Here is a 24,319-nt window from a genome sequence, read left to right as displayed (position 1 = left end):
AATTAAAAGGGAAAAAATTGACTATTTGACAAGGAACATTTTGTTCTCTCCATTCTGCTCCAAACTGCCTCTCCTCATTTTGAAGGAGACTCAGGTAGGTTGAAAGAATATGGAAGAGTAAGTACGCACTTTGAAGAATCTTTTCAAATCAAGACACAGACTCTCAGACTTAAGAGGGTTATTTGTATTATTCAATAGCTCGTGTGATAATTGGGACGATTCCAAAAGAACACAATTACTTTAAATGTGTTGCAGGAATATTCCCTGATTACCCCAGAACCTTCCAACTAGTCCTCGAATTACTATTAGTTTCATTAACGACACGTTATACTGACTCCAACGACGAATCAATAAAACCTAAGACACTCCAGAAGTTGTATAGAATAATTCAAATGCTTTACAATGTCTTCATGAGACCTGGGTATTTAACTTCAGGATCTTAGTCTCAACACAGGGTACCTAGAAAGGGTTTCAGAGGGAACAGAAGGAGCTGGAGAAGAAGGATATGAATAGGGATTCAGAGACATCTATGACTTCAGGACATCTTCCTCCTTGGGAATTTTCTTGCTGAGCACGTCCAGATCTGTGGGAGAGAAAGAGGTAAACTTTGAATGGTTTTTCTCACTGTCACTCCCCAAACCAGGTTCTTGAGGTTGGGAATGAAAATGCGAAGGAAGATCTCTTTAGTTCATCTAAGATCCAACAACCTTTCCTTTTCCCTCTCTCTTTTCTTTTCCCTTTTTTTTTTTTTTTTTCTTTGAGATGCAGTCTCGCTCCATCTCCCAGGCTGGAGTGCAGTGGCGCAATCTCAGCTCACTGCAACCTCTGCCTCCAAGGTTCAAGCGATTCTCCTGTCTCAGCCTCCCTAGTAGCTGTGATTACAGGTGCGTGCCACCACGCCTGGCTAATTTTTGTATTTTTAGTAAAGATAGGGTTTCAACACGTTGACCAGGATGGTCTCAAACTCCTGACCTCATGATCTGCATGCCTCGGCCTCCCAAAGTGCTTGGATTACAGGTGTGAGCCACTGCACCCAGCTAATTTTTGTATTTTTAGTAGAGACAGGGTTTCACCATGTTGGCCAGGCTGGTCTCAAACTCCTGACCTTGTGATCTGCCCATCGCAGCCTCCCAAAGTGCTGGGATTACAGGTGTAAGCCACTGAACCCAGCTAATTTTTGTGTTTTTAGTAGAGATGGGGTTTCACCATGTTGGCCAGGCTGGTCTTGAACTCCTGACCTCAGGCGATCCGCCCACCTCGGCCTCCCAAAGTGCTGGGATTACAGGCATGAGCCACCGTGCCCGGCCCCTTCTCTCTACTTTCATCTGCCCACACATTTTCCCTTTCCGCCCCCTTTTAAGAAGGTACATGGTGGTGATGGGAGTTTTCAAGAGTCAGAATGTAATCGAGGCGAAGATGGAAATTCATGAATTCAGGGAGTGTATCACACCCAGCACGGTCCAATACATGCTTTTGAAATGAATTAGTGCCATTGAAATAAGGACATAGCGTCTCCAAGAGTTAGGTTAGGATTGAAGAAGGAGATGAGGGTTGGGGTGAACGTCCAACTAAAGGAAGGCAGGAAAAGCTGGGGTTTGGGCATCTGCTGAGCTCATGATCGGGTGTGAAGGTGGCAACTGAAGGCTGTGTTTGGATAGTTTAATTCATTGATTTAACAAATATTTACCAAGTACCTACTATGCGTCATGCATTGTGCTGGGCAGTGAACAATACAAAGGTCCCAGGCGCGGTGGCTCACACCTGTAATCCCAGCACTTTGGGAGGCCGAGGCAGTCAATCACCTGAGATCAGGAGTTCAAGACCAGCCTGGCTAACATGGCAAAACCCCGTCTCTACTAAAAATACAAAAATTAGCCGGGTGTGGTGGTGGGCACCTATAATCCCAGCTACTCCAAAGGCTGAGGCAGGAGAATCACTTGAACCCGGGAGACGGAGGTTGCAGTGAGCCAAGATCACACCAGTTCACACCAGCCTGGGCAACAGAGAGAGACTCCTTAAAAAAAAAAAAAAAGAATGAATGCTGGAAACAAAGATCTTATTTAGGAGAGAGGCTGATGTTAAAATTGAACCATGAGGCCAGGCACGGTGGTTCATGTCTGTAATCCCAGCACTTTGGGAGGTCGAGGCAGGCAGATTACCTGAGGTCAGGAGTTCAGGACCAGCCTGGCCAACATGGTGAAACCCAGTCTCTACTAAAAATACAAAAATTAGCTGGGCATGGTGGCGGGTGCCTGTAGTCTCAGCTACTCAGGAGGCTGAGGCAGGAGAATCGCTTGAACCCAGAAGGTGGAGGTTGCAGTCTGCCGAGATCGCACCATTGCACTCCAACCTGGGCGACAAGAGCAAAACTCCATCTCAAATAAATAAATAAATAAATAAATAAATAAATAAATAAATAAAATTGAACCAAAAGGTCAAAGTGAGGGGTTTGACGTCAATGTTGTAGCTGAGGCTAAGCTTAAGGGGGTGATGCTGGGGGACATCAAGGTTGGGTGTGGGGTCCTAATTGCAAAAGTGCTAGATGCAGGCTGGGAAATGAGAGTTGGAGCATGACGTGGGATGGGCGGTGAAGGAATAGAGGTGAAAGGAGCGGTCGAGGCCGGGATGGGAATTCACCATCGAGGCTGAGTGGTTGGGTAGGGGCTGTGGTTACAGGTGAGGAGGTCCCTCGTTTGTTCCAGTTTCATCCCTTTCTTCCTTTACCCTCAAAGCTCTGCCTGCCACTTCCTTGCTCCCCCTCTCCTATTGGTGTCTCTCTTCCGTGTTTCCTGGCTTTACCTCCAATCTCCGGTTTGGCAAACGCCTCCATCACGTTCCTCTTGGAGGGCTGCAGAGGGTGGGAATAGGGGAGCCCATCTAGAAACAAAGATACAACATTCACACAGACGTTCGTAGTTATAAGTGGCAGCTGAAGGACGAGAACACACGGACACAAAGACGGGAACAACAGACACTGGGTCCTTCCCGAGGGTGGAGTTGGGGGAGGAGGGAAAGGAGCAGGAAGAATAACGATTGGGGACTCGGCTTAGTACCTGGGTGATGAAATAATCTGTACCACAAACCCTGTGACACAAGTTTTCCTGTATAACAAACCTGCACATGCACCCCTGAACCTAAAATAAAAGTTTAAAAAATAAATAAGGCCAGGTGCAGTGGCTCATGCCTGTAATCCCAGCACTTTGGGAGGCTGAAGGGGGCAGATCTCCTGAGGTCAGGAGTTCGAGGCCAGCCTGGCCAACATGGTAAACCCCATCTCTACTACAAATACAAAAATGAGCCAGGCACGGTGGTGGGTGCCTATAATCCCAGCTACTCGGGAGGCTGAGGCAGGAAAATCACTTGTACCTGGGAGGTGGAGGTTGCAGTGAGCTGAGATCGTACCATTGTACTCCAGCCTGGGTGACAGAGTAAGACTCTGTCTCAAAAAAATAAAATAAAATAAAATAAAATAAAATAAAATAATGATGCCTTTATGACATTCAGCTTTACTGCTTTATAGTATGCAACATGGTTTCACTTCCCTTATTTTTCTGGACACTTATGGAACTTCTCGGTTCTCAACCAGGAGTGGTTTTGCCCTGTGGTGATTTGGCTGTGTCTGGAGACATTTTTCATAGTCACAATTGGGAACAGGAGCCGATCACAGTGGTTCACACCTGTCATCCCAGCACTTTGGGAGGCCGAAGTGGGTGGATCACTTGAGCTCAGGAGTTCGAGACCAGCCTGGCCAACATGGTGAAACCCCATCTCTACTAAAAATACAAAAATTAGCCGGGCACGGTGATGGGTGCCTGTAATCCCAGCTACTCGGGAGGCTGAGGCAGGAGAATCACTTGAACCCGGGAGGCGGAGGTGGCAGTGAGCCAAAACTGTGCCATTGCACTCCAGGCTGGGCAACAGAAAAAAAAACAAAAAAGAATTGGGAATAGGGAATGTGACTAGTGTGTAAAGAGTAGAACCCATGGGCGCTGCTAAATATCCTGTGATGCACAGGACTGACCCCCACATCAAAGAATTATCCAGCCCCCAGTGTCAGCTGTGGCAGAGTTGAGAAGCCATGCCCTAAATTCTCTTAGTTTCCCACGTTTGGGAGGAGACAAGGATGAGGAGGCTTAGCCGAGGTCACGTGTCACATTCACACTGTGAACGTTCAACTCTCCAGACCCCTATGCACCTCCATGATTCTGTCCTTCGAGATGTAGAATGGGAAGCAGAGGGGAACCTCAGAAAGATTATTTGGTCACACGAGAAGACAAGATACGGGGATTAGGGATAAGCAAAGACATGGTGGACAGGAAGCTTGCAAGGATAAATATTGACTATAACAGCTGTGACCCATTTCATTTCTTTTCTTTTTTTTTTTTTTTTTTTTTTCCTTTTTGAGATGGAGCCTCTGTTGCCCAGGCTGGAGTGCAGTGGCGCCATCTTAGCTCATCTCGGCTCACTGCAACCTCTGCCTCCCGGTTCAAGTGATTCTCCTGCCTCAGCCTCCGGAGTAGCTGGGATTACAGGCGCCTGCCATCACACCCAGCTGATACTTGTATTTTTAGTGCAGACGGGGTTACACCATGTTGGCCAGGCTGGTCTTGAACTCCTGACCTCAGGTGATTCACCTGCCTTGGCCTCCCAAAGTGCTGGGATGACAGGCGTGAGCCACCGCGCCCGGCTGACTCATTTCATTTCCACCATATGCCAGACACTTCTAGGAAATTCAAGTGCATTTTCTCGCTGAGTCATACAACTAAATCATGAGATTATTCCATTTATGTCATTTCCATGTGGAGGAATTTTGTGCGGTGCAATGCAAAGGGAAAATAAGGGGCCCGTGGTTCAGACAGGATTCAGAATCTTAACTTGGTAACAAAAGAACATTAAATGAATCTGGGGCTCCAGGTGACGGCACAGAAGCTTGAAAGAAATGCATCACTTGCTCAGGGCTCCCCAAATAGTAAGCGGCAGGGGGAGGGCTGGAGTTCACATCTACCAGCTTCCAAAGCCAGGAGAGAGCCGGCAGGGGAGGATGCGGGAGAAGACGTCTAACTCCCCGTTCACTCACCGATGGCCTTCCACAGGTCTAGGATCTCAAGGGCTGTCTCCCTCTTCCGGTCTTGGTCACCCATTTGGGGAAGGTGGAGGACTGGGTGGGGATGGAGAGAGCAAGACCAGGTGGTCGGTTAAGCAGAACTGAAATAACACATAATCCAGCAATTCAATAGCACAACACACATAATCCAGCAATTCAATAGCACGGCTCACTCAACACAGTCCCTCCACCAAGCCTGTCAGACCGGGTGCGTGTTGACCATCCCTACCTATCAGTGGGGAAATTGTGTAGCTGCAAGTGGAGTCACTTGCTCAAAATTACACTGTTGTTGCCAGGCGTGGTGGCTCAAGCCTATAATCCCAGCACTTTGGGGGACCGAGACGGGCGGATCACGAGGTCAGGAGATCGAGACCATCCTGGCTAACACGGTGAAACCCCGTCTCTACTAAAAATACAAAAAACTAGCCGGACGTGGTGATGTGCACCTGTAGTCCCAGCTACTCGGGAGGCTGAGGCAGGAGAATGGTGTGAACCCGGGAGGCGGAGCTTGCAGTGAGCCAAGATCGCACCACTGCACTCCAGCCTGGGCCACAGAGCGAGACTCCGTCTCATAAAAAAAAAAAAAAAATTACACTGCTGCTAATGGCAAGACTGGGGCTTGAACCCACCTAAGTCTGGGTCCACATCTCACGTTCATTTCTGCTCCTGCCACACTGTGTCTGGAGCCTGGGTTTCCCTGAATGAAGCTCAAACTGAAACCGACCTTGAGCACCGCAGGAATCTCGGTATTTTAGGGATGTAATGGTCACTGTGCAGCACGTGGCCATGGGCACACCTAGTGCCCAGGGAAGATGCAAGTGGGGGGAATGGGGAGAGACAAACAGAGGAAAAGAGAAAAAAAGTTGCTGGGCACTGTGGCTCACGCCTGTAATCCCAGCAGTCTGGGAGGCTGAGGCGGGGGGATCACCTGAAGTCGGGAGTTCGAGACCAGTCTGACCAACATGGAGAAACCCCGTCTCTACTAAAAATACAAAAGTAGCCAGGGGTGCGTTGTGGCACAAGCGTGTAATCCCAGCTACTTGGGAGGATGAGGCAGGAGAATTGCTTGAACCCGGGAAGCAGAGGTTGCTATAAGCGGAGATTGGTGCCACTGCACTCCAGCCTAGATAACAAGAGCGAAACTCCGTTTCAAAAGAAAAAAAGAGAGAGAGAAACAAAGAATAGCAGCTAATCGTTACACAGCACCCACTACACACCAGCTATTGTTCTATTAATAACTCAATCCTCACAACATTCTAGGATGTAAGGGCCATCATTACAACCACTGTCACAGATGAGAAAACTGAGGCATAGGGAGATCAAGGTTGCAGCCAGGTGTGGTGGCTCACGCCTGTAATCCCAGCACTTTGGGAGGCCGAAAGCAAGTGGATCACCTGAGGTCAGGAGTTCGAGACCAGACTGGCCAACATGGTGAAACCCCGTCTCTAATAAAACTGCAAAAATTAGCCGGGCACGGTGGTGGGCACCTGTAATCCCAGCTACTCAGGAGACTGAGTTCAATCGCTTGAACTATGCAGGAGGCAGAAGTTGCAGTCAGTCGAGATTGCACCATTGCACTCCAGCCTGGCAACACAGCGAGACTCTGTCAAAAAAAAAAAAAAAGAGAGAGAGAGAGAGAGACAGCGAGAGAGAGATCAAGGTTGCAAATCAAGCAAGGGGCAGAGCTGGGATTTGGGCCCAAGGCTTTGGCTCCAGAGTCCACACACCCATCACTCTGCTTAGACACCCTCCAGACAGATCTGCAAATAAATCCACGGGCCTCTGTGAATGTGGGTGAGGGTCTTCACCAGTCACAAACTCACTGCCGGCAGCAACCAGGCAGACTCAGGCAGACTCAGGCCAGGGATGGAGAGCCGAGTGCAGCCTCACTCACCGGGACCCAGAAGGTAGCCAGCACTATTGAGGGTCCAGCCTCCTCGTCCCTGGAGAGAGATGTAGAAATCAACACTCAAGCAGACAGAAAGGAGGGCAGGCGTCCCACAGGTCCGGGTGACGTGGTTCGTCCTACCACTTTCCCACTAGGCTGTGGAGCAGGTTCATTTTAATCCCCATTTCACCGATGAGGAAATTGAGGACTTCTTAAGACAAAACCACTTTGCCTGGAAAGAAAGCTCAAAAGGTTCTGCTGTGAGAGGAGAAAGGTGGTTACCAGGGGCTGGGGGAAAGGAGAAAAGGGGAATTGTTCCTCAACAAGTATAATTTCAGTTATGCAAGACGAAGAAGTCCTAGATATCTACGGCATGACGTGCCTACAGCCAGCAATACGGTGTTGTGCACTTCAAAGATACGTTAAGCCCGGGCCTGTAATCCCAGCATTTGGGGAGGCCAAAGCAGAAGGATGGCTTGAGAACAGGAGTTCGAGGCCAGTCTGGGCAACATGGAGAAACCCTCTCCTCTACAAAAAATACAAAAATTAGGCCAGATGTGGTGACTCTCTCCTGTATTCGCAGCACTTTGGGAGGCTGAGGTGGGCGGATCACCTGAGGTCAGGAGTTCGAGACCAGCCTGGCAAACCCCGTCTCTACTAAAAATAAAAAAATATTAGCTGGGCGTAATCCAGCTACTTGGGAGGCTAAGGCAGGAGAACCGCTTGAATCCAGGAGATGGAGGTTGCAGTGAGCAGGGATTGCACCCTTGTACTCCAGCCTGGGCGACAGAGTGAGACTCCGTCTCAAAAAAATAAAACAAAACAAAAAATACAAAAATTAGCCAGGCATGGTGGCACGCACCTGTAGGTGACAGGATCACTTGAGCCCAGGAGTTTGAGGCTACAGTGAGCTATGATTTCACCCCTGCACTCCAGCCTGGGTGACAGAGCAAGACCCTGTCTCAATACATAAGTAAATAAAAATATGAGAATGGATCTCATGACAAAACACACACACCAACACACACACACACCAACACACACCAACACACACACAAGAACACCTGGGCATTTCTGGAGGCAGTGATGGATATGTTCAGTACCCTGGCTGTAGTGATGGTGTCACCGGTGTATGCATAGCTCCAAACTCATCAAGAAGTATACATTAAATGTGTGCATTTTTTGCATCTTAATTATACTGTAATAAAGCTTTAAAGAAGCACCACGGTAAATTCTTTACCTGGGGAGGATATGGTCACAGGCCATCAAGTCCCTTTGAGGATGATAATGCCTGACATTGTGGGCTTACCCTACGCCAGCATCTGTTCTAAGCAGGACTGGCTGCCGAATTTGTGGGGCCCAGTGCAAAGAGAAAATATGGGGCCCATTGTTCAAAAAGGATTCAGAATTTCAAGCTGGTGACAACAGAACATTCAACCAAGCTCGGGCCCCAGGGAATGGCACAGGTTGTGCACCCACGAAGCCAGCTCTAGTTTCAAGCTCTTGATATATTTATTTAACGAATCCTCCCAACAACCCTAGTAGGTAAACTTGTATTAGCTTCATTAGAAAGAGGCTCTTCCTCCAACAACCCTAGTAGGTAAACTTATTATTAGGTTCATTAGAAAGAGGCTCTTCCTCCAACAACCCTAGTAGGTAAACTTATTATTAGGTTCATTAGAAAGAGGCTCTTGGCCAGGCGCAGTGGCTCACGCTTGTAATCCCAGCACTTTGGGAGGCTGAGGCAGGCAGATCATGAGGTCAGGAGATCGAGACCATCCTGGCTGACACGGTGAAACCCCGTCTCTACTGAAAATACAAAAAATTAGCCAGGCGTGGTGGTGGACGCCTATAGTCCCAGCTACTCTGGAGGCTGAGGCAGGAGAATGGCGGGAACCCGGGAGGCAGAGCTTGCAGTGAGCTGAGATCACGCCACTGCACTCTAGCCTGGGTGACAGAACTAGACTCCGTCTCAAAAAAAAGAAAAAAAAAAAAGAAAAAGAAAAAGAAAAAAAGAAAGAGCCTATTGAGGCCTGGAAAGATTCGGCAAATTGCACCAAACTGCAACACACTAAGAAGCACAGCTGGGACTCAAACCCAGGCAGACTTCAGACTCTTTTTTTTTTTTTTTTCAAGATGGAGTCTCGCGTCTCACTCTGTCACCCAGACTGGAGTGCAGTGGTGTGATCTTGGCTCACTGCAACCTCTGCCTCCTGGGTTCGAGCAATTCTCCTGCCTCAGCCTCCCGAGCAGCTGGGCTTACAGGCACCTGACACCAGGCCCAGCTAATTTTTGTATTTTAAATAGAGACAGGGTTTCGCCATGTTGGCCAGGCTGGTCTCAAACTCCTGACCTCAGGTGATCCGCCTGCCTCGGCCTCCCAAAGTGCTGGGATGACAGGCGTGAGCCACCATGTCCGGCTGGTAGACTCCGGACTCTTAAGGAGGATGTGCACTGAATGTTTAAGCCACAGTGTTCCACTCTGTAAGATGGGAAGTAGCAAAATAGAACCAACTGCAAAGGGTTGTGCGGTAGAATCAGCTAATTCACATCAAGCGTTTCACACAACACCCAAGCGTCGAGAAAACCCTCCACACCCATTAGCTCTTGTCAAAACTCCTCGGACATCCCTATGGGATGGATTCCGTTATCCCTTAGTTATATAGAAAAAAAGGAGGCTCAAAGAAATGCTTATCCCTTAGTTATATAGGAAAACAGGAGGCTCAAAGAAACAAATAGGTGGCTTAAGGACCAAGCCAGCACCTGGAGGAGAGCTGCTATGTCAACTCAGGGCAGCTGAATGTCAAGCCGTAGTCCTCTTTTTTGTTGTTGTTGTTGTTGTTGTTGTTGTTAGCATTTCTTTCTTTTCTTTTTTTTTTTTTTTTTTTTTGGCTTTTTTGGTTTTTTGTTTTTGTTTCTGTTTGAGGCAGGGTCTTGCTCTTTCGCCCAGGCTGGAGTACAGTGGCACCATCTCAGCTCATTGCAACCTCAGCCTCCTGGGTTCAAGCAATTCTCATGCCTCAGCCTCCCACGTAGCTGGGATTACAGTCACGCAAGACCATACTCAGCTAACTTTTTTTTTTTTTTAAGAGATGAAGGTTCTCACTATGTTGCCCAGGCTGTACTATGTTGCCCAGGCTGGTCTCGAACTCCTGAACTTAAGCAATTCTCTAATCTTGGTCTCTCAAAGTACTGGGATTACCGGAGTGAGCCATTGGGCCTGGCCTCTTTTTTTTTTTTTTTTTAATTGACAGAGAAAAACTGTATTTTAAATATAAGCATGGTGCACAACATGTGTGGAAATATGGCTACATTGCCGAGTGACTCCATCAAGTTAATTACCCTCTGCATTACATCATGTGCTTAGCTTTCTTGTGGTGAGGACACTTAACATCCATCTACTCTCTTAGCAATTTTCAAGTTAATAACGTTGTTATTAACAACAGCCACCAGGCTGTACCAGAGATCTCCCTTATTCCCCCTGTCTAACTGAAACTGTGTATCCCTGGACCAACATCTCTTAATTATTTAATCCTCTTGGCTGAATAATGAGCGCTGCCTGCCATCTGAGTTAGCTGTTAACTCTCACAGTGCTGGAATTGGACAAAGAAGATCCACTCAGAGACCAGAGAGGTTAGGCAATGTGCCTGAAATCACGCAACTAGAAAGCCGCAGACCCCAAATTTCAAACTCAACCCAGGCTCTACAGCCCATGCCGTGGAGGTGTGCGATCAGAGGTTTTCAAAGTGTCGTCCCAGACTGCGTGCCATGGCCGACACCTGTAATCCCAGTACTTTGGGAGGCCAAGGCGGGTGGATCACTTGAAGCCAGGAGGTCAGGAGTTCAAGATCAGCCTAGCCAACATAGTGAAACTCCATCTCTTCTTCTTCTTCTTTTTTTTTGAAACTGAGTCTCGCTCGGTCACACAGGCTAGTGTGCAGTGGCACAATCTCAGCTCACTGCAACCTCCGCCTGCCAGGGTCAAGCAATTCTCCTGCCTCAGCCTCCCGAGTAGCTGGGACTACAGGTGCCTGCCACCACACCCGGCTAATTTTTGTATTTTTAGTAGAGACGGGGTTTCACCATGTTGGCCAGAATGGTCACGATCTCCTGACCCCGTGATCCACCCACCTCGGCCTCCCAAAGTGCTGGGAATATAGGCATGAGCCACTGTGCCTGGCCCATCTCTTCTAAAAGTACAAAAATTAGCCAAGCGTGGTGGCAGGCACCCGTAGTCCTAACTACTCGAGAGGCCAAGGCAAGAGAATAGTTTGAACCTCAGAGGTGGAGGTTGCAGTGAGCCGAGATCGCGCCACTGCACTACAGCCTGGGCGACAGAGGCAAGACTGAGACTCTGTCTCAAACAAGCAAACAAACAAAAAACCAACAACGACAACAAGGTGTGGTCCCAGGACCAGCTCCTACCCTAGACTCACCCAACCAGAAACCCTGGGGGTGGGTCCAGGTATTACTTTAAGCCTCCTTCCAGCTAATTCTCACACAGGCTGAAAAACAGGCGTGAAAGGCACCCACCTCTGAAGGCATATTTTTGCATCTCTGAGCAATGCTCATCATGAGGAGGTTTTAGCTTTGGGCACCCTGAACCCTGACTCTGTATTTTTCACCCCTACTCTGCTCTATCCCCACAGCCAAGATGAGGTTGGTGTCTGACTTTCTCCTCGTATTTTCAGGACTTGAGCTTCTTCCCCAGGAACCCCTGACGCAAGCCAGGAGCATTTTTAAAAACTCTTCCCAGAGGGCAAGGGATTTGGGGACGCCGTTGTTTCCGAGGAACTTAGGGAGGCGTTACCTGGTGGGCAGGCGCGGATGCTGGAGTCTCTGCCAGGCTTAGCAAGAGGACGAGGAGGAGGACCAGGGGGACGGAGGGAGCCATCGAAGGCAGGACGACGGATGCCTACAGCTGCGGAACACGCTGCAAGGAGAGAGCAGCCAGTCATTTTCTGAAGCAGGAGGCCAGGTGCATTTCCGACAAGGACAGAGGAATTTATTTTTTAGCTTTATGGAGGCATCATTGAGATACAAAAGTGGTGCATATTTAATGCACACATCTCGAGGAGTCTGGGCATGTGCAAGCAACCATAATACCATTGCCGCAACCAAGGAACTAAAACCTATTCATCACCTCCAGAAATTGCCCTGTGCTCTTCAATGATTTTCTTTCAGGTAGAGCCCTTCCCCTGCCATCTCTCCTACTTTACTGTTTTTTGTTTGTTTTGTTTTTGTTTTTGTTTGTTTGTTTGTTTAATGGAGTTTCTCTCTTGTTTGCTTGTTTGTTTGTTTAATGGAGTTTCTCTCTTGTTGTCCAGGCTGGAGTGCAATGGCACGATCTCGGCTCACTGCAACCTCTGCCTCCTGGGTTCAAGCGATTCTCCTGCCTCAGCCTCCCGAGGAGCTGGGATTACAGGCACCCGTCACCATGCCCAGCTAATATTTGTATTATTAGTAGAGACGGGGTTTCACCATATTGGCCAGGCTGGTTTCGAACTCCTGATCTCAAGTGATCCGCCCGCCTTGGCCTCCCAAACTGCTGGGATTACAGGCATGGGCCACCACCTGTAATCAACAGAGTGAGACTCTGTCCCCCCTCCCCGCCAAAAAAAAGAGAATTCCAGGGGAATTAACCCTCTACTTGCCCCATCATCAGATTGAACCCGCCTGGTCCCCCAGTACCCATGCCTTCTGCCCCACTGCCTCCACCACTTCATCTTAGAACCTTTCCGTCCCCTTACCTGCCCCTCACCTTTTCCCTGCCACCAATGCCTGGGTTTCTTCTGTTATTGTCATCCCTTCGCGCCCCCCATCACTCTCCCAGGAGCCCCTCACTCCCTCCAGCCCTTGGCCCTTCTGGCCTAGGCTCTCACCTCGGTGCAGCTGGCAGCTCTCTGCAGCTCTCTCTGGCTCTGGGCTCCAGTGCCTGGACTCTTTCACGCCCCCTGAGCTTTTATGCCTTCTGAGGAGACAATAGAAGGGAGGGGGGAAAGGGAGGGGATTGGAAGAAGGGAGGGAGAGGGAGTGAAGTGGATGGAGGTGGGGGAACAGTCATCCACTCTAGGGGCTTTCAAAAGCTGGTCTGAGGTCAAAACAGACACCTCATCGCGGGAAATGCGGCTGTGCCTTGGTTTCCCCTGGTAGACCCTGCTTTTCCCCCTGCTTCTGTGCCCCTTTATCTTCCAGCTGTCGTGTTCCAGGCTTTGCAGCTGTTCAAGGGCTCCCTCCCTCCCTCTCTGCCCTCGGTGTGTGTCTTCCTTGGTTGTCTCCACCTGCCACTGGCGTCTCGGTAGCCCTGTCCCCTCTGCCCCCATCAATCCCTCCAAGCCTCGGCAGCTCCCTCGCTGAGCTGCACTTCTGTCTTGCGCGGTAGACCCTGTTTATTTGTTTACTTGTGAATTGTCTATCTCCCCACCCCCCACCTACCACCCCTGCCTAGAGGAGACCCCATGAGGGGTGTCAACTGTGTCTCCTTAATGGCTGCGTCCCTAGCCCAGAAGCTCTCAACCAGGAGTGACTCTGCCCCGATGCCGCCCCAGCCTCATCCCAGGACATTTGATTTCAAGTCTGGAGACATTTTTGTTTGCTCTTTTTTTTTTTTTTGAGACGGAGTCTCGCTCTGTCACCCAGGCTGGAGTGCAGTGGCACAATCTCAGCTCACTGCAAGCTCCGCCTCCCGGGTTCACGCCATTCTCCTGCCTCAGCCTCCTGAGTAGCTGGGACTACAGGCGCCACCACCACATCTGGCTAATTTTTTGTATTTTTAGTAGAGATGGGGTTTCACTGTGTTGGTCAGGCTGGCCTTGAACTCCTGGTCTCGTGATCCACCCGCTTCAGCCTCTCAAAGTGCTGGGTGACAGGCGTGAGCCACCGCGCCCGGCTGGAGACGTCTTTACTTGGGACTTGGGAGGGACTCCTGGCATCTCGTGGGCAGAGGCCAGGGACGCAGCTCAGCATCCCACAGTGCTCAGGAATGGCCGCCCTTGATGACAGAGACCAAGTCCCAAAAGTCAATAGCACCAAAGATGATAAACCCCACAGCAGCCCCTAAAACAGTGGCCGGAGCTCACTCAACACTTGCTGGGTGAACAAATAAAGAGTGTGTCCTTGCTGCATCTCTCTCCTCTGTCATGTGCATTGATGTATCTGTCTCTGCAGCGTTTTCTCTCTCTCTCTCTCTCTCTTTGCCCTGACATCAGCTGCTTTCCAGAGGAAAGAACCTTGGAAGAGGTTTTACTCCTGGCATTGCCCTTTGCTGTCTAAGGGATGGAGGGGACGCCCCGGTCCTGGCTGGGTTCTGTCTCCTCCTCTCTCTAAGGGACGGAGGGGACGCCCCGGTCCTGGCTGGGTTCTGTCTCCTCCTCTCTCTAAGGGACGGAGGGGACGCCCCGTTCCTGGCTGGGTTCTGTCTCCTCCTCTCTCTAAGGGACGGAGGGGACGCCCTGGTCCTGGCTGGGTTCTGTCTCTTCCTCTCCACCGTGGAGGACACATTGCCTCCAAGGCCCTTCCGGCATTCCTTCTGTCGGTCTGTGGCTGGCACTTGTATCTTTGTCCTGTCTTTACACATCCCCATCAGCCCTTACCCCATCCTTTCTCAGCCCAAGGGGAAAGGGAGACCCCAGGAGAGGGATGGAGTGAGAAGGTGAGGTGGGGGATTACAGACACTCTGGTGGGTTCCCGAGCCCCCCTCTGCTGTTTCTCCAAGTCCCTCACTTCTCATCCAGAGGATGACGACAAGGAGGAGGAGGAGGAGTGGGCAGAGGAGGAGAGGGAGGGGCAAGCTTTTAAAGATGAACTGACAAGAAGGTGTGAATGGCTTTGCTGGGAAGGAGAAAGGAGGAGGAGGGAGTGACGCCCACTGCATGGGACAGAGCTTGGAGCTGGGTTACCTGGAGCCCAGTGGAGGGTCAGAGAAACAGTGGGAAGTCCTTGCCTCACTGCCCATTAGCTAGTTTGTGAAAAGTAAATGAGGGAGGTCCAAAGCTTACTCTCTCTCTCTCTGTTGCTCTCTCTCTCTCTGTCTCTCTCTCTCTCTCACACACACACACACACACACAAAACTCAAATGTGCTGCAAAAATGTCACAATGTCACTTTCTTCTCATTTCTTATTTCTTTCTTTTTATTTTTTTTTTGAGACGGAGTCTTGCTCTGTCGCCCAGGCTGGAGTACAGTGGCACCATCTCATGTCACTGCAGCCTCTGCCTCCCGGGTTCAAGCAATACTTCTGCCTCAGCCTCCCTAGTCGCTAGGACTACAGGCATGTGCCATCAAGCCTGGCTAATTTTGTATTTTTAGTAGAGATGGGGTTTCACCATGTTGTTCAGACCAGTCTTTTTTTTTTTTTTTTTTTTTTTTTTTTTTGAGACGGAGTCTCGCTCTGTCGCCCAGGCTGGAGTGCAGTGGCGCGATCTCGGCTCACTGCAAGCTCCGCCCCCTGGGTTCACGCCATTCTCCCGACTCAGCCTCCCAAGTAGCTGGGACTACAGGCGCCCGCCACCTCGCCCGGCTAGTTTTTTTGTATTTTTTTTTAGTAGAGACGGGGTTTCACCGTGTTAGCCAGGATAGTCTCGATCTCCTGACCTCGTGATCCACCAGCCTCGGCCTCCCAAAGTGCTGGGATTACAGGCTTGAGCCACCGCGCCCGGCCTCAGACCGGTCTTGAACTCCTACCCTCAGCTGATTTGCCTGCCTGGGCCTCCCAAAGTGCTGGGATTACAGGTATGAGCCCCCTCGCCCGGCCATCTTTCTTCTCATTTCTGTAAGTGAGTCTGTGCCCCGCTCAGTAAATGCGAGCTGTGGACGTGAGCACCGTTTCCTTAGGAGGATGCTGCAGTTTTCGGCCCAGCATCCACTTGGCTTCGGCTGGAGATGACTCCAGCTGGCTTTTGGTTGAATGCTTGCAGCTCCTCTAGGCGCCCCACATGCCATGAGAGTGTGGACTCTATGCCTGGCCCTAGGGGTGAGAAGGAGGCTGGCATCCGAACAGATCCTTCCCTCCCTCTTTCCTTCAGGATGGGTAGGTATCTTGGCACCCACATGTACCAGGTCCCTGCGGACAATCCAAATGGGCCTGTGGGCCCCTGTCACAATTATTCCAGCCAGGGAGAGTAGAAAAGATATTTGCTGGGGGGCTTATGAAAATAAACTAAAAACAAAGCTTCCTTGCTCTTTTATTTGTTTATTTTTGAGACGGAGTGTCACTGCAACCTCTGCTTCCCGGGTTCACGCGATTCTCCTGCCTCAGCCTCCCAAGTAGCTGGGACTACAGGCGTGCGCCACCACACCCAGCTAATTTTTGTAGTTTTAGTAGAGACGGGGTTTCACCATGTTAGCCAGACTGGTCTCGAACTCCCGACCTAGAGCGATCCGCCCACCGTGGCCTCCCAAAGTTCTGGTATTACAGGCCACTGTGCCCAGCCTCCTTGCTCTTTTTAAACTTATTTTTCCTCCTCAGAGTTTCCTTTCAATTTTCTTTTTTACTTTTTGTTTTTATTTATTTTTAAAATTTATGTATTTATTTATTTTTGAGACAAGGTCCCGCCCTGTCGCCCAGTCTGGAGTGCAATGGCGCAATCACAGCTCACTACAGCCTCGACCTCCTGGGCTCAAGTGATCCTCCCACCTTGGCCTCCTGAGTATCTGGTACTGCAGACCTGTGCCACCACAACTGGCTAATTTTTATTTTTCTGTTTGTTTGTAGAGATCGGGTCTTCTTATGTTTCCCAGGCTGGTCTAGAACTCCTGGTCTCAAGTCATCTTCCTGTCGAGACCTCCCAAAGTACTGGGATTACAGGCATGAGCCACCGCACCTGGCCCTTAATTTTTTTTTTTTTTTGATACGGAGTCTCGCTCAGCTGCCCAGGTTGGAGTGCAGTGGTGTGATCTCAGCTCACTGCAAACTCCACCTCCCGGGTTGAAACGATTTTCCCATCTCAGCCTCACAAATAGCTGGGATTACAGGCACCCGCCATCATGGCTGGCTAACTTTTATATTTTAGTAGAGACGGGGTTTCAGCATGTTGGTCAGGCTGGTCTTGAACTCCTGACCTCAGGTGATCCGCCAGCTTTGGTCTCCCAAAGTGCTGGGATGACAGGTATGAGCCACCGTGCCCGGCCCTTAATTTTTTTCTTATTTTGAAGTAATTTCAGACTTACAGGAAAGTTGCCAAAAAAAATTCCCAGATACTCTGATTTTCCAAATGCTTACATTTCACATTTCATTTCTCTGATCTGTCTCCCGCTTCCCCTCTTCCTCTGCCCCTGTTCCTACTCCCCCTCCTCTCTCTCTCTCCCTTCCTGGACGTTGTGGGAGAAGCCGGAAGCTGGGGAGCCGCTATGTCTCCTGTCGCCAGGAGGGTGTGTAAAGCCCAGGCCGCTGCTGAGCCCCGGGCATTGGGAGACACAGGGAGCTGGTCCTGGGAGCTTGGCAGCTCCCATGTCTGCGCTTCCTGCTCCCTGCCACACTTCTGTTGCTTAAGCCATTTGAGTTAGATTTATTTTGAAAACCACATTATTGAGGCATAATCGGTGTACCAAGAACTCACATAGTTAATGTTACCATTTGATGACTGTGGACACAAATGCCCCTGACACCATCACCACATCCCACAATTCCCTCTTTTTTTTTTTTTTTTTTCTAATTTGTTATTTAAAAAATGCTTGTGATAGGCCGGACGCGGTGGCTCACGCCTGTAACCCCAGCACTTTGGGAGGCCAAGGTGAGTGGATCACCTGAGGTCAGGAGTTCGAGACCAGCTTGGCCAACACGGTGAAATACCTTCTCTACTAAAAATACAAAAATTAGCTGGGCATGGTGGCGGGCACCTGTAATCCCAGCTACTAGGGAGGCTGAGGCAGGAGAATCGCTTGAACCCAGGAGGCAGAGATCGCAGTGAGCCAAGATTGCGCCACTGCATTCCAGCCTGGGCGACAGAGTGAGACTCCATCTCAAAAGTAAAAATAAAATAAAAATAAAGTTTTGCTTTTACCAGAATGTTATACAAACTGGATCCTACAGTGTGCAGACTTTTCAGTGTGACTTCTTAACGCATGAGATTCATCCACCCTGCGGCCTGTGTCAACAGTTTACTCTTGTGTGTGTGTGTGTGTGTACGTGTGTGGTTTTTGTTTTTGTTTTTGTTTTTGTTTTGAGACAGAGTCTCACTCTGTCACCCAGGCTGGAGTGCAGAGGCACGATCTGGATCTCGGCTCACTCTCATTGCAAGCTCCACCTCCCAGGTGCACACCGTTCTCCTGCCTTAGCCTCCCGAGTAGCTGGGACTACAGGCGCCCACCACCATGCCCGGCTAATTTTTTGTATTTTTAGTAGAGACGAGGTTTCACCATGTTAGCCAAGATGGTCTCAATCTCCTGACTTTGTGATCCACCCGCCTCGGCCTCCTAAAGTGCTCAGATTACAGGCATGAGCCACTGTGCCCAGCCCAGTTCACTCTTTTTAATGCCATTCCTACAAATTTCTGACAAATTCTTTAGGTTTAAGTCCTAGAAGAAAAGCAACTCAATCAAAAGGTATAAACATTCTTGGATTCTTTTTTTTTTTTTTTTTTTTTTTTTTTTTTTTTTTTTTTAAGACAGAGTCTTTCTCTGTCCCCCAGGCTGGAGTGCAATGGTGCAATCTCAGCTCACTGCAACCTCTGCCTCCCAGGTTCAAGTGATTCTCCAGCGTCAGCCTCCTGAGTAACTGCAGGTGCCCTCCACCACACTCAGCTAATTTTTCCTGACCTCAGGTGATCCACCTGCCTCAGCCTCCCAAAGTGCTGGGATTACAGGTGTGAGCCACTATGCCCAGCCTCTAGGATTATTAGTATACACATCCAGGTTGCTTTTCGACAATCACATCCCAGTTTTCAGTTCCACCAGCACTACAGAAAGATTCCCATTTTACTTGAGAAAGTTACAGTTTTTAGGGAAAGTTTGTAGTAGGGGCTGGACAAGACCTAAGTACTGGTGATGTGGGAGAAACACCTGATTGAATTATTGAACAAGAGGGGTTGAATTCTTAGCTTTTCAAAGAGGGGTGGGTGGGTGAGGCTGAAAATCCCGCTGTTGGAAAGATTCAGATGTGGGAGCGGTCACAGGATGGGAATCTGCCGTCAGGAAGAGAAGTGTCAGCGTTCTCTCCCAGGAGCATTTCTGTGCAGAGTTAAGGTGACTCAGAGTGAAGCAGAGCCAGCGCAATGTCCAAAGCTGAGAACTGCATGTGAAATACATCATCGATGCTGACGCTGCATTCGCACGAGTGGTTCAAGTGGGGGCACATGGAGAGGAGAGGGCTGACTCACGGCGGGAGCCAAACAGGGCGGAAGGACATCCTGGAGTTTGGCCCATGACAATGGTGGGGAGGAGATGAAATAAGCAGATGCTTTTGCCTTCCAAAGGCAGTGGACATCCAGTTACAAAAACAGGAGTGCAGAAGCAGCCAGCAGCCTCCCATGACCTTGAATCAGAAGGAAAGCAGGAAACGGTGTACACTGGAGGCGGCCAGGTGGGAAATGACGGGCTCTCCCACATTGGTGGGCTGAGTTGTGTCTTTCTGGCTTTTGTCCTTCTCCCTCTTCTCCTTCTCCTCCTTCTCCTCCTCCTCCTCCCCCTCCTCTTCCTCCTCCTCCTTTTTTTTTTCTTGAGACACAGTTTCACTCTGTTGCCCAGGCTGGAGTGCAGTGGCTCAATCTCGGTTCAATGCAACCTCTGCTTCCCGGGTTCAAGTGATTCTCCTGCCTCAGCCTCCTGAGTATCTGGGACTACAGGTACCTGCCACCACACCCGGCTAATCTTTTTTTTTTTTTTTTTTTTAAGTAGAGACGGGGTTTTTCACTGTGTTAGCCAGGATGGTCTTGATCTCCTGACCTCATGATCTGTCTGCCTCGGCCTCCCAATATGCTGGGATTACAGGCCACCGCGCCCAGCCTGAGTTGTATCTTTATGGCTTTTGGTTTTTCTTGTTTTTTGAGACACAGTTTCACACTGTCACCCAGGCTGGGAGTGCAATGGTGTGATCTCGGCTCACTGCAACCTCCGCCTCCCGGGTTCAAGCAATTCCCATGTCTCAGCCTCCCAAGTAGCTGGGATTATAGATGTGTGCCACCACGCCTGGCTAATTTTTGTATTTTTAGTAGAGACGGAGTTTCACCATGTTGACCAGGCTGGTCTCGAACTCCTGACCTCAGGTGATCCACCCGCCTCAGCCTCCCAAAGTGCTGGGATGACAGGTGTGAGCCATTGCGCCCAGCTGGCTTTTGTTTTTTCTGCAGGTGCACAGATAACATTAGTTAAATCGAAAAGCAGGTGGAATGTTGACAAGAATGGGAAGAGAGAGTGCATTCTGCCATTGGCTCTGCTGGAATGTCCTTGCCAGCTACGTGTGGATGATTTCCTATCCTCTTCTCAGGGGCATTTATTGTGGCCACCATTTTTTAAAAATTCTATTTACTTATTTATGTATTTGCTTATTTTTGTCTTAAATTTTTAAATTTACACATACAAATTGAATCTATTTATGGCATATAGCATAATGTTTTGATCTATGTATACACTGTAAGATTATTAAATTGGGCTAATTAACACATCCACCAGCTCAATAGACATTATTATTTTTTTTTTTTTGTATTGAGAGTATTTAAAATCTACTCTTGTGGGGCCTGGAGGTTCACACCTGTAATCCCAGTACTTTGGGAGGCCGAGGAGTGGGATCACTTGAGGTCAGACGTTTGGGACCAGCCTGCTCAACATGGTGAAACCTCATCTCTACTAAAAATAAAAAAAAATTAACTGGGCACGGTGGCACACCTGTAATTCCAGCTACTTGGGAGGCTGAGGCAGGAGAATAGCTTGAACCCAGGAGGCAGAGGTTGCAGTGAGCCGAGACCATGCCACGGCACTCCAGCCTGGGCAACAGAGCAAGACTCCATCTCAAAAAACAAAAAAAAAAAAAAAAGAAGAAAAAAAATAAAAGAACCTGCAACACAGTAGACTTGGAAAAAAATGAAAAAGTAGAATAAAATGAGCTAAAAGAGCTCCATGGAAAGTTGGAGTAGGATGTTGATGTGAGTGTGGTAGGCTGCATCTTTCTTGTTAATAACGCTGGGTATCATAATGGCTTGAGGAAGGGCTATAGCATGGAGGTGTTGTTCAATGTTCAGATGTCAATGGGCCTATCTTCCTAAATAGACACATTTTACCCCTTGTGATCTAGGCAGGCTCTAAAAATCCATGCCCACATTCTGTGTCATCCAGCAGTTTGGCATTCATAAAAAACAACTGGGTGCAGTGGTCCACGCCTGTAATCCCAGCACTTTGGGAGTTCAAGGCAGGCAAATTGCTTGAGCTCAGGAGTTTGAGACCAGCCTTGGCAACCTAGTGAGACCCCATCTACAAAAAATACAAAAATTAGCTGTGTGTAGTGACATGCACCCGTAGTCCCAGCTACTCCAGAGGCTGAGGTAGGAGGATCGCTTGAGCCTAGGAGGTCAAGGCTGCGGTAAGCCTTGATGCCACCACTGTACTCCAGTCTGGGAGACAGAGGGAGATCCTGTCTCAGAAAAACAAAAAACTCCTTTTTTTCTTTTTTTTTTTTTTTTTTTGAGACGGAGTCTCACGCTGTTGCCCAGGCTGGAGTGCAGTGGCGCGATCTCGGCTCACTGCAAGCTCCGCCTCCCGGGTTCCTGCCATTCTCCTGCCTCAGCCTCCTGAGTAGCTGGGACTACAGGCGCCCGCCACCGCGCCCGGCTAATTTTTTGTATTTTTAGTAGAGACGGGGTTTCACTGTGGTCTCGATCTCCTGACCTTGTGATCCGCCGGCCTCGGCCTCCCAAAGTGCTGGGATTACAGGCTTGAGCCACCGCGCCCGGCCAACAAAAAACTCCTAAGATTTCAAAATGTAAACCTATATTTGTCTTTGCATCTCACCAAAGAATTCCCCACATATACACAAAATGAAACAATGAAAGGTGGGAGGGGATAGTCCTTGTACAGGTTAAAAACAATTTGTACAGGGCTGGGTGTGGTGCTCACGCCTGTAATCCCAGCGCTTTGGGAGGCCGAGGCAATCAGATTACCTGAGGTCAGGAGTTCGAGACCAGCCTGGCCAACATGGTGAAACCCCATCTCTACTGAAAATACAAAAATTAGCCTGGCATGGTGGCACACACTTGTAATCCCAGCTACTCAGGAGGCTGAGGCAGGAGAATCGCTTGAACCAGGGAGGCAGAGGTTGCAGTGAGCCGAGATCGCGCCACTGCACTCCAGCCTGGGTGACAGAGAAAGACTCCATCTCAAACAAAACAACAACAACAAAAAAGAAAACAGTTTATACAAAAGCTTTATTATTTCTCTTCCCCACCTGAGATGGGAGGTCAGCACTGGGGGTGGGGAAGTCTGCATTTCCCATACCTCAGTTTGGAGGAAATGTCTCTGTCCATTGTGCTGAATATTCCATCGTCTCACTGGATCAGTTCTTCCTTATGAACCCAAGTTAAGGGGTTACAGTTAACCCTCGGAAGGACAAAGGCATACTGTTGCTTAGGGTTGGGTATTTAGTTAGGATTAAGGCCCCGGGCCAGGCGCGGTGGTTCACGTCTGTAATCTCAGCACTTTCAGAGGCCAAGGCGGGAGGATCACTTGAGGTCAGGAGTTCGAGACCAGCCTGGCCAACATGGTGAAACCCCATCTCTACTAAAAATATAAAAATTAACTGGGCATGGTGATGAGTACCTGTAATTCCAGCTGCTCAGGAGACTGAGGCAGGAAAATTTCTTGAACCTGGAAGGCAGAGGTTGCAGTGAGTTGAGATTGCACCTTGAATTCCAGCCTGGGCAACAAGAGTGAGACTCTGTCAAAAAAAAAAAAAAAAAAAAAGCCCCACATATTTCCTGCCCATAATCCAAAGGTCAGTGTCACTCCAACCTCAACCTCCTTGCCCGCCATTTCAACCACTTCATCCTCTAGAGAGGAGGGACTGGGGGCTCATCTTCACTCAATGCCATCTCTCAGACACAGCAATGAGGAAACAGCCTCACATTTCACTGGCCCGCTATGGGGTTGCAGGAAATTCACTGCAGACCTCTGGGCCTCCATCTCCTCTTTGGTACACGGAGGAACCAGCTCAGAACTTGCAAATGGGCAGCCAAAACCAGACCCTCAGACGTGCTTTGGGTTTGCCTGTTTGTTTGCATTATGATTTTTGTTTGTTTTGGTGCCTTCATATTGTAGCTCACACAGTGCTTGCTGTATGTATGTATGTATGTATGTATGTATGTATGTATGTATGTATATTGAGATGGGGTCTCGCTCTGTTGCTCAGGCTGGAGTGCAGTGGCACCATCTTGGTTCACTGCAGCCCAGGTTCAAACAATCCTCCCACCTCAGCCTCCCACATAGCTGGGACTACAGGCATGTGCTGCCACACCAAGCTAAATGCCCACACAGTGTTTTGAAAATTGCAAATCGAATCACGAGCATATAGGGTTTCAAAACTTTTACATAAAGATCTAGATTTCTGTGTTTTTTTTGTTTGTTTTTTGAGACACAGTCACTGTCATTCAAGTAACTGGAGTGCAGTGGTGCAATCTCGGCTCGCTGAAACCTCCGCCTCCTGGGTTCAAGCGATTCTCCCACCTCAGCCTCCCGAGTAGCTGGGATTGCAGGCATGTGCCACCACGCCTGGCTAATTTTGTATTTTTAGTGGAGATGGGGTTTCTCCACATTGGTCAGGCTGGTCTCGAACTCCCGACCTCCCAACCTCAGATGATCCGTCCACCTCGGCCTCCCAAAGTGCTGGGATTACACCTGACCCAGCCAAAGTCAGGTTTTTTTTTTAATTAAAAAAAAAAAAAAAAAAGCCTGCATTTGTACTGTTAGCCAATTCCCATAGTGTAAATATTCCATCAGGGCCAATTTCAACATACCAACACTTTAACAACTGTCTTACCACTGCCCGCCCCCCAAAAAAATCCTGAATATTTAGTGATTGGTTTTTGTTGTGCTTTTTTTTTTTTTTTAATTGTTTTTTTGAGACAGAGTCTGACTGTGTTGCCCAGGCTGGAGTGCAGTGGCGTGATCTCAGCTCACTGTAACCTCAGCCTCCCGATTCGATTCTCCTGCCTCAGCCTCCTGAGTAGCTGGGATTACAGGCGCCTGCCACCACGCTCAGCTAATTTTTGTATTTCTAGTAGAGACAGGGTTTCACCATGTTTGTTAGGCTGGTCTAGAACTCTTGATCTCAAGTGATCTGCCCGCCTTGGCCTCCCAAAGTGCTGGGATTACAGGCGTGAGCCACTGCGCCTGAAACTTTTCTTTTTT

General features: G+C 49.1%; 1 protein-coding gene across 2 annotated transcripts; it reads right to left on the bottom strand.

Annotated features, from left to right (window-relative positions):
• Window positions 1–24: 24 nt before the first annotated feature.
• GALP (galanin like peptide) lies at window positions 25–12,929 on the bottom strand. 2 transcript variants are annotated; one of them, XM_071087264.1, is made up of 6 exons: window positions 12,875–12,929; window positions 11,803–11,925; window positions 6,999–7,047; window positions 5,078–5,158; window positions 2,800–2,877; window positions 25–583 (listed from the first exon to the last, which is right to left on the bottom strand). In XM_071087264.1, the coding sequence occupies exons 2-6, from the start codon at window positions 11,884–11,886 to the stop codon at window positions 528–530; spliced, it is 348 nt and encodes a 115-aa protein (XP_070943365.1). In that variant the 5' UTR covers window positions 11,887–11,925; window positions 12,875–12,929; the 3' UTR covers window positions 25–527. The 2 variants fall into 2 exon arrangements, with proteins under 2 accessions (XP_070943365.1, XP_011750255.1); XM_011751953.3 differs by lacking the exon at window positions 12,875–12,929 and having other exon boundaries at window positions 259–583; window positions 11,803–12,021.
• Window positions 12,930–24,319: the final 11,390 nt, after the last annotated feature.

This window comes from Macaca nemestrina, chromosome 20, assembly GCF_043159975.1.
Source record: "Macaca nemestrina isolate mMacNem1 chromosome 20, mMacNem.hap1, whole genome shotgun sequence".
In the NCBI taxonomy this organism is placed as follows: domain Eukaryota; kingdom Metazoa; phylum Chordata; class Mammalia; order Primates; family Cercopithecidae; genus Macaca; species Macaca nemestrina.
The sequence above is the reverse complement of the archived record's forward strand: the minus strand, read 5'-3'. Positions and strand labels throughout refer to the sequence as shown.